Source organism: Mandrillus leucophaeus, unplaced genomic scaffold, assembly GCF_000951045.1.
Source record: "Mandrillus leucophaeus isolate KB7577 unplaced genomic scaffold, Mleu.le_1.0 Scaffold5, whole genome shotgun sequence".
Classification (NCBI taxonomy): domain Eukaryota; kingdom Metazoa; phylum Chordata; class Mammalia; order Primates; family Cercopithecidae; genus Mandrillus; species Mandrillus leucophaeus.
This window is the reverse complement of record NW_012105364.1, coordinates 1,395,853-1,406,280: the sequence shown is the minus strand read 5'-3', so window position 1 is coordinate 1,406,280 and position 10,428 is coordinate 1,395,853. Positions and strand designations below refer to the sequence as shown.

The 10,428-nt window shown below is 39.6% G+C and overlaps 1 protein-coding gene across 3 annotated transcripts in view; it reads left to right on the top strand.

Annotated features, from left to right (window-relative positions):
• Positions 1 to 1,079: 1,079 nt before the first annotated feature.
• Positions 1,080 to 10,428, top strand: part of EXOC4 (exocyst complex component 4) — an 870,987-nt gene continuing 861,638 nt past the window's right edge. For 2 of the 3 annotated variants that reach the window (XM_011995827.1, XM_011995829.1), the window contains exon 1: positions 1,080 to 1,215. In XM_011995827.1, the coding sequence (XP_011851217.1) occupies positions 1,130 to 1,215 (86 nt within the window). In that variant the 5' untranslated portion in view covers positions 1,080 to 1,129. Of the gene's footprint in view, positions 1,216 to 1,396; positions 1,528 to 1,583; positions 1,588 to 10,428 lie in introns of those variants that run through there. The other variant, XM_011995828.1, reaches the window with a different exon arrangement.

Sequence of the window (10,428 nt, the reverse complement as noted above, 5' to 3'; positions counted from 1 at the left end):
CTGGAATTATTGGGCCAAAGGTTATGAATACTTTTAAGTTATCATGTCATATATGTGTGTGTGTCATCTTCAACTAATTTTTAAAAATGTGAACTTCTACCAGCTCGACGTCTGTTTATAAAAGTAGTTGATGCATTCTGAGTTTGCTGCTCCACAACTCCAGGACCTCTGAGTTAGTTTGCTTTCTATTCATTTAAGTTCTTCAATCTTTATTGTTACTGAGCAAGCCGCCTCCTTCCTTACTTTTAATTTTTATTATTCTTGTTCCTCAGTCTAACCACTTTCCACACACATTCTGGTCTTCTTTTGTTCACGTGGTCTTATGAATTAACGACTAAGCCAAGGGAACCAAATGCAGGAAATACTAAAAGCTTACCGGTAAAAGTATTAACACAAATGTGCATTACTACTAACTATTTCATTTAGATTGAAAAAAGGAATCTGCAGTGTGGTCTGTTTGTTTTTCGCTTATACTGTCTTTTCTTCATCAATATTCATTTGTTTATTCCTGTGCATGTGTTTTTAGGGCTATCTGGAAATATAAGAACACTGGGGAAAATTGAACTCACACATAAACCTAATGTAGAAACATTAGTTTTACAGAACACTAAAGAAAAGCATTTCTGCTTGTATTCATTTTCGTATTTTATTGGATTTTTAAAAAAATCACTTGCGCTTAAGGCAAAAACTTCGCACATAGGCATCCAGCAGAGAACCCCTCTTTCATTTAAATGCACACCCTAACAAATTTTGGCATCATCGGATAAATTTGATTTAAAGCCTGACAAAATTCTAAAAGCAAGGAAGCCGAAAAAAGCTCGAAGTCAGAATAAAGATAAATGAAGACACTCATTACAAGACTCACGAAGTTGCAGCTGGTTTAGCTTTCCTGCGCGCCCAGGAGACGGAGAAGGAAAACTACGACTCCCAGAGTGCTTAGAGCGAACACACGCGTCGTTGCCTCAAAACCTGTTCCGTTAGTCCCGCCTCCTCACTTCAGTGATTGGATTTTCCACTTCCGCGCCTCTGGAATTCTCCTCACCCATTGGTGGAGACTCCAGCTGGGTCAAATGCAGAATTTACGCACTCTTGGCTTCCTTGGAGCCTAGCGGCTCTCCCCGCGTCCAAGATGGCGGCAGAAGCAGCTGGTGGGAAATACAGAAGCACAGTCAGCAAAAGCAAAGACCCCTCGGGGCTGCTCATCTCTGTGATCAGGTGAGGGAGGCAGGAGGCAGGGTCTGGGGACTGGGGGCAGTGGCTTAACCTCCGCTTTGGAAGGGAGAAGGGTTAGCTGGGTCCCACCCTGCTCTCCCTTCCCTTTCCTCCTTGCCTCCCGCAGCCCCTCCCCAGGGCCCTAACCCCTCCCCAGGGCCCCAGCAATTCTCCCCCCACTTTTTTTTTCTGGGGTTAGCTATAGAGAGAGGAGCCCCGCCTCAGTCTTTTCTTTAGGGGCAGCACCTTCTATTACAGCCTCGGGGCCCCAAAGCACGCTATTTGGGTTTGGTAGAGAAGACCAAATGAAGGTGTGTTTATTGATTCCTAAAATGCCTATTTATTGTTTGCCTGTAGCAGCACTCACTGAGAAAGGCGTCTTGTTTCCTGGACTTTGGGATGTAAGGCCTTGGAGTCCGGAGACTCCTGTGATGAGTTGCAGATTGTGTTTTCACACTCTGGATACTTTCAACCACCTGTGCGTGGCCACAGCCACAAATACAAGAATCTGCAGTGAGCTGGTAGGAGGACTGGGTTTGAAGGCACACATCGGTTTTCGATTTTTGCTCTGCCCTTTCCTGCCTTCCCATTCTGATCCATTCCTTAAAAAAACAAAACCAAACCAATTTCAGATTATCTTCCATGCACTCCCGCTCTGCACCTCCCAGAAGATTAGGGTGGGGGTGGACTGGGAGTGGTGGACCTTTTACGAGCTTTTTTAAAAAAAGTGAAATATATTGAGGATGGGGAAACCCTTTCAAAACCTTGGAGATGATACAGGTACTGACTAAAACCAATCTAAATAAAATTTATTATGGCACGTTTTTTACGTTGTTGGCATTTGAATTTCAACTCATTTATTTTTCGTAAACACTCCTATTTTTCCCCACCAATGCTAAACTTTTGTTTGAATTCTTGCAAGCCTCCTGGAATGTGTTGATCATCTTTTCAAAACCCAGGGCCCAACATTATCTGATAGGTACTAAGCACTTCAATGAATGAATATATCAAACCATTAAAACATTACCACTCACTGACAAAGACATATCTTATGGGTCTTATTTAGGGGGCTTTAAGATTATAGCCTGTTAAATCATTACTGTTAATTTTCTTTTGGGCTTAAGAGAAAAAATCTCTGCGTGGAAATGCTTAATATACTTGGTAGGCCATACAGAGGAAGTGCTGTTCTATTGTGAATCGATAGGCCCACATTCTTGCCACGACAATATACAGGTAGTGTAGATGTATCTCATGATACTAAAATTCCAATTAGAATGTTTGTTGTTTCCCATCTGAATTTCCTGTGGAATTAGAATTCCTGGACATTTGGATCCTTTTTTGAACTTGTTTGTTTTTTATACTTTATAGTCAACATTCATTTAAACAATAGGTATTTAGTGCCAGTTTGTAGTATGGTGTCTGGCACATGTTACATATTTAATAGCATTTGTTGACTGAATGAATAAATGCCCTGAGTTTTGCAAAAATGAAGCAGGCACAGTGTTACCCTTGAGGAGAGTATAGTTTACCTGGGGGATAAAACATGGCAGTAAAAATGATGACGTAAGACTACGAGAGAGACATGAAATGTTATGGAAATCCAGGAGGAGTAGCCTTTTCTAATGAAAGTGAAATGTGCCATCTCGTCTGTTTACTTTTGATTCTCCAAGCTCTTCCCATTTCTTTTATGCTATTTGTGCTTTCTTCAGTGCCAGTTGAATTTACTCTAAATGTCATATTTTTGCAAACAGCATGAAAGCCAACCTAAAGCATTTTTTACTAATGCTAATTCAGAACATACATTGCCTTTGGTTGACCATTCTTTCATGTTCTCCAGGAGGAACCCCGTACTGCTTGATGGCAAAGATTTTGTGGTCATCCATCTCTTATGCCAGTTTATTAATATATGCCCTGCACTTTATTAGGCCTAGGCATTTTTTACTTTGATCTCTGTTGTGCATTATTGCTTTTCTTTTCTTTCTTTCTTTATTTTTTGAGATAGAGTCTTGCTCTGTCTCCAGGCTGGAGTGCAGTGGCGCGATCTCAGCTCACTGCAACCTCTACCTCCCGGGTTCAAGTGATTCTCCTGCTTCAGCCTCCTGCATAGCAGGGATTACAGGTGTGTGCCACCACACCCAGCTAATTTTTGTATTTTTGGTAGAGACAGGGTTTCATCATGTTGGCCAGGATGGTCTCGATCTCTTGACCTTGTGATCTGCCTGCCTTGGCCTCCCAAAGTGCTGGGATTACAGGCATGAACCACCGCACCCAGCTCTCATTTTTCTACTTTATCCTTGATCACCTCAGATCACCGAATAACACTTCTGTTATATATTTTTTATAAGCCTGGTGTAAGGGAATGTCTATACTTAGTATCCTGGGCAAGTTTAGTAAGGCTTGGGATGCATTGTTACATATGACCTTGAGACCGAATGGTGTTGGTGTTTGTATTTCAACATTTCTTTGAGTCACAGGGAGATTTTGGTGTTGGAGTGAGGATGTTGGTAGCTATAACTTCCTGTTATTTCCTTCCTAATATGCTTTTGAACATACCCAGTGGTTTAAATTCTATAAACAGTGGTAGTGAATGAGAGGACAATGGTTGTATCACTCTGGTGTTTGGGATGGGGAATGGGGGGAGGGTCCTGTGGGTAACAGAACCAGGAATGTATATTTCTTGTTAGTAAATTGTGCTGTCACTTGGAAGTTGCTTCTTGTATTTCTGTTCAATTTCTGTCCTTTGTGTTTTCCTTCTTGCAACATTGTATTCATTATTCTTAATTCCTCATATAAAACTTTGCTTATCTCCTCCTATCTTTTAACTTCTTTTTCAAATTCTCTCCCAAAGACTATAGCTTTCCTAGTTGCTTTGGCAACAAGCCACAAAAAGGAAAACCCATGTTAGGCTCGTGTTTATAAGGTCTGAGTATTCCTAACATGTACCGGGTACCTGCTAGCTCCTTTCATGTTTCTGTGGACTTATTTTGTCACAAAATAAATTACCTGTTAGAGAGTGTACTGTCTTTTGAAAAGTTTGATCAGTTTAGCTTTTTAAAAAATATCTTTTTGTATCACTAAGTAGTAGTTTTTCTTTTTTAAATAGTGAACGTTAAAAATGCTCCTTTAATTCTCTTGCTCACATGTGTGAAAATGTCATTTCTATACTACATTATGATACATTATGTATCATAAAATTTTGTATTTTTTCAGTGCTTTTCCTAATAGTCGGGATAGCTTTTATTGTTACAGTCATTTTTAATATTGTATTCAAAAAACTACAGGTGGATAAGGGTTTGACTTAAGGACAGAGTAGGTGTAGACATGGGGAATATCCAAATCTCATCGCTATTTCCAGCCCTTGTACTAAATAGTTAAATGACTCTATTTTGCTAGTATAAAGTATTTTGCTAGTACAAAGTATTTAAACTTTAAAGCATTTAAAAGCCGAAAATAAAGATGAAGTATAGTGTAATTGTAATGTAAGTATTATATGATAATTTTTAAGTGCCTTGAGACTCAAATAAAAATGCTTAATTATTTAAAAATTATCAGGTAAAAATATTTCAGGGCAGTCAGATGTTTCAAAGGGTAGACTTCCAGGGCTTTACAGAAGAGGACCTCAGGCCTGTGAGTTGGGACTTTGGTGAGGGGACAGATAGTGCTTGGAATTCAGTTTGTTGGAGGCCACGGCCAACTGCAGCTTTTGGTTTTAAGTCTTGCCACTAGCCCTTTAAAATTGAACTAACCGGGGGTACAGAATCCTGATTACCTGCTGATGTGTGATGTACGATTTGGACAGTTTTACACACACACACCTACTTTTCTATTGACCGGCTGATGTAAGATTTGGATGTTTTATAAATACACATACACGTGCACACACACATACAAGCATATACACATACAATTTTTCTACTTTTCTGTTGATTTCCCTTGCCAACCTTTTGTTTGGTGGGAAGTCAGAGGAGGCAGCCTCTCTAGATGGGAAATAAGATGGCATTTTGGAGATATTTTATTTCTGTGAGTTCTTGTCAGATTTTTAATTGGGAAATGTGTCTGCCACTTACTGTTAGGTGATTTGCTTTCCAATTAAATGTTGTCTCTCTTTATAACTTGGCCTGTAATAGCCAGTTTAATTGGGAAGACAAACTTTGGTTGCGACTTCAGGAGACCTTATCGGAACCTTGGAGCAGAGCTTTTGAAGACACACTCTGGTTACAGATGTCAAGGAGGTTTGAAGGCAGTGGAAGGCTCACGTTTTCATCAACTCTTATGTCTTCACAAAAGTTGAAATTTCAAAAACGTAGAAAATCCTTTATTGTAGACACCTGTTAAATTCCCTTCCTCCTTGGAGAGTATTTTGGTCAGCCCTGTGTTTAATTCAAAGTAAACTTTGTTGAAGGGGTCCAGGCTTTACCAGGGCTTTGAACAAACAGCTTTGAGGTTCTTAACACAGTTTGTGGCAGGAAAGGAAAGGAAAGCAGTCAGTCTGTTCCCCTGTTCTGAGCTGAGTCCTGGAAGTTGGGTTAGGTGTTAATGTTCTTTGCATCGCCATCTCTTCTCTTCATTTCAGCCCATCATATAATGGTTTTTTGGTTTCTAGCTCTCTTTGTACCCTGGGACATCTTGGCCCTACCCATGCTGTGTTGTTTGAAAATTACTACTAGAATTCCCAGAAACAGTGCTTCCCGGAAGTCCTGGGATGTCTGGCAGCGTGTGTGAATGTAAGGGGCAACACAATTCCCATACTTTGGCTCAGAATTAGTGTCTTGTGGACCTATGTCTTAATGTACCTTGTGTAATTGTTAACACTGGGATTTCCTGAAGGCGTTGAGGCCCGTAGTATTGATGGTGGGTGGTATGGTCAGGTTTTTTCAAGCCATTACTTGTAGATAGATGTGGTCACAGCCTGTGGTGAGAAGTGCTGTGGTGGTGTGTTGTAGTTGAAACTTGCTGTATTACCTGGGTAACCTTAGACCAGTTCCTTGAAACCACCGTGTCTTAGTTCCTTCATTTGGAAAATGGGCTAATACGATCTGTGTTTTTTTGGAACATCACACGAGAGGAGAGTATATAAAAGTGCCTAGCACAGTTTGGCACACAGTAGGCACTCAGATGTTCATTTCCTCCTTTCTAGATCTGTAGCCTCTTTTGTTAAGAAGATTCTTTTGATTTTAATAAATTTGCCAGATAGTAACCAGGCTATAAGGTTAATTTTTCACCAGAAGTAACCTTGATGCGTTGACTAGAGTGTTTGATTCCATTCGTCAAGATGTTGTCTTTGTAACCAGGGAATCTTGTACAGCTAAATTAAGATAGTAAGTATTTGGTAATTTGAAAATCAGTTACAGAAGCTAGATTGAAATATATGTATAGTTTTGTGGGTATGTAAAATATGTAAAATATAAACACACATAAAGTATAAAACATTTATTAGATTAAAAGACTGAAAAGACGTAAATCAAGGGGCCCATACTCTGTTGAGATAATCCTGGTTGTCCTTTATAAAAAGGACAACAATATTGTGTATTGTACAAATTTGTAAAGACTAGAGTCATAGAAACATTGTCCAGCAATCTCATTTCCCAAAATACTACCTGTTTTTCAGGTTTTTGTGTGGATCTTGTCCATGTATATACATTTTTTTAAATATTGCTATACAGTCTTCATAGTTATAAAAGTTTTTTGAGTGGAGGAATTAAACATATACAGAACAATAGGGAAGAAAAAATCACCCATAGTTTCTTTTCTTTTCTTTTTTATTGAGGCAGAGTCTCGCCTTGTCACCCAGGCTGGAGTGCAGTAGCGCCATCTCAGTTCACTGCAACCTCCGCCTCCTGGGTTCAAGTGATTCTCCTGCCTCAGCCTCCCGAGTAGCTGGGATTACAGGCACATGCCACCATGCCTGGCTAGTTTTTGTATTTTTAGTAGAGATAGGGTTTCACCATAGTGGCCAGGCTGGTCTCAAAACTCCTGACCTCAGGTGATTGACCTGCTTTGGCCTTCCAAAGTGCTGGGATTACAGGCGTGAGCCACTGTGCCCGGCCCACTTGCATTTTCTTCACTAGCATTATCCACTATTAATACTTTTGCTTCCAGTTTAAGAAAAAGAATCACTCTATTGTTATAAAAATAGTACTCTCATGATAAATAATTCAAACAATGAAAATGCAGAAAAATATGAAGATGAAAATAAAAAAATTATTTCAAATTTTGTCATCTATAAGTTATTATCATTGATATTAGATGAACTGAATTCCAGACCTCTCCCTTTTCTGTGTGAATGTATGTGTGTATATGAAATGTTGATGGCCAGAAATAGTTTTTTATTAAATATGGGATCTTACTCTATATACTAATTTTATTTGTCCTCCTTTTTGAGGTACACATGTATATGCTAGAGTGCACAAATCTTAAGTATATGGCTTGATGAATTTTTACCTGTGTAACCACTGTCCAGCTGAAGATATAGAACACTTCCAGCATACTAGAATGATCCTTCTCTACCATTTTTTTCCAGTACCTTTTTTTTTTGTGTGTGTAAGGATATCCATTTCCAACACCACTTGTTAAAAAGACTATGCTGTCTTTATTTGCTTTCTTTTGCAACTTTGTCAAAAACCAATTTACTTTATATGTGTGGGTTTATTTCTTGACTTTCTAGTCTGTTCTATTCATGTTTATATTAATAACAATACTGCACTGTCTTGATTACTGCTTTTTTAAGTTCTGAAGACATAGCGTAAACCCTTCAACTTTTTTTTTTTTTTTTTTTGAGACAGAGTCTTGCTCTGTTGCCCAGGCTGGAGTGCAGTGGCATGATCTCAGCTCACTGCAACTCCCGACTCCCAGGTTCAAACGATTCTCCTGCCTCAGCCTCCTGAGTAGCTGGGATTATAGGCGTGCGCCACCATGCCTGGCTAATTTTTGTATTTTTTGTGGAGACGGGGTTTCACCATGTTGGTCAGGCTGGTCTTGAACTCCTGACCTCAAGTGACCCACCTGCCTCGGCCTCCCAAAGTAAATGCAGGGATTACAGGCATGAGGCACCGTGCCCGGCCCCTTTTACTTTATTCTACTTTTTCAAAGTAGTTTTGGGTCTTCTAGGTTGTTTGCATTTTCTTACAAATTTTAAAATAAGGTAGTCAGTTTCTACAATAAAACCTGCTGGGATTTTGATTGGGATTAGTATATGAAATTGACATCTTAATATTGAGTCTTCTGATCTATGGATGGGGGTTATATATCTCCATTTAATTCTTCTTCAGTTTATCTCAGCAATTTGTGTGTGTGTGTATGTATGTGTGTATGTAGATTTTAGTGTCTAGGTTTATATGTCTTTGGTCAGATTTATCTCTATTTTAGGCCACTTCAAGTTGTCCCACAGTTCATGGAATGTTGATGTTCATTAAAAAACGCATTTTTTTTTTCTCTTGGTGTTTTGTTTTATATAGTTTGTGTTGCTATGCTCGTTCACTAGTCTTTTCTGCTACTCCTAATCTCTTGTTAATCCCATCTAATGTTATTGTTTATCTTAGATTGTACTTTTCAATCTAAGATATAGAAGCTTATCTTCTTTATCTGGAAGTTTGATTTGGGTCTTTTTCATGTCTCTGCTTACATGTTTAACTTTTCCTGTAGCTTTGTGAACAAATGAAATATGGGTATTATAAGAGTTTTAATGTCCTTGTCTACTAATTTTATCATCTGTGCCATTTCTGGGTTAGTTGCCATTGATTAATTTTCCCTCTTCCTTTACATGCCTTGTAGTTTTTTTTTTTTCTTTCTTTCTGAGACAGAGTCTAGCTAGCTTTCTTGCCCAGGCCGGAGCACAGTAGCGCAATCTTTGCTCACTACAACCTCCACCTCCCAGGCTCAAGTGATCCTCCCACCTCAGTCTCTGAAGTAGCTGAGACTATAGGTGTGCGTGCCACTGCACCCAGCTAATTTTCATATTTTTTTTTTAGGTTTTGCTGTGTTGCTCAGGCTGGTCTTGAATTCCTGGCCTCAAGCAATCCGCAGGCCTCAGCCTGTGAACCACCACACCCAGGCATCTTGTACTTTTTGAGTTGATGCTAAACATTGTCAGTTTTATGTTGATAGCTGTTGGTTTTGGATATTTTTGTACTCCACTATTCTTGAGCTTTGTTCTGAGATGTGGTTAAGTTACTTAGAAACAATTTGCTCTTTTCAGGCCTTGTTTTATGTTTTGCTAGTTAGAAGCAGAGCAACATTTAGTCTAGGGCTAAGATTGTCTCACTACTGTGATAAAATTCTTTTGAGTATTCCACTCAATACCATAAGAATTGTGAAATTTTTTCATTCTAGCCTAGGGCGATAGGCACTATTTTCAGCCCTGTGTGAGTTCAGATCATTAGGCCCTCTAATCCTTTCAGGTTGTTTTCCTGGCCTTGGGTAGTTACCTGTCACATGTGTGCTGATCAATACCCAGCTGATGACCCTCTACAGATCTGCAGACTTCCCTGTGATGCTCCTTCCCATCTCCATCACTGCCCTGCAGATTCTAACCACCTTAATATGCAGTGTTTTGAAACCCGTTTTGTTTGTTTGTTTGTTCGTTACTTTGTTAGTCCCTGTTATTTCTTCTGGGCCTGAAGTAGAAGTCCATCAGCACTTCTTATTTTAAAAAATAGCTCTAAAGGTACTATTTTGGATTGTGTCTTCTCAGAGTGGAAGAATAAGATACTCAAATGTGCTATTTAAAATGATGGCGGCTGGGTGCAGTGATATGTGCCTGTAGTCCCAACTGCTCTAGAGGCTGAGGTGGGAGGATTGCTTGAGCTCAGGAGTTCAACTCCCGTTGGGGCAGCATAGTAAGCCATGAAATAAATTATGACCTTTGTCCTTATAGTGGCGAGTTTTTTTTATGTGCTAGGAGTTTAGCTTTGAAAAACATAGGCGTGTACAGTTTAACAGGAAGTAATAAGGGAAAATTCTTGTATTACATTTGACACCTGGTAAGAAAATAAAATATTTCGGCTGGGTGCGGTGGCTCACACCTGTAATCCCAGCACTTTGGGAGGCTGAGGTGGGCGGATCAGGATCTCCTGAGGTCAGGAGATCGAGACCATCCTGGCTAACATGGTGAAACCCCATCTCAAATACAAAAAATTACAAAAAATTAGCTGGGTGTGGTGGCAGGTGCATGTAGTCCCTGCTACTCGGGAGGCTGAGGCAGGAGAATGGCATGAACCC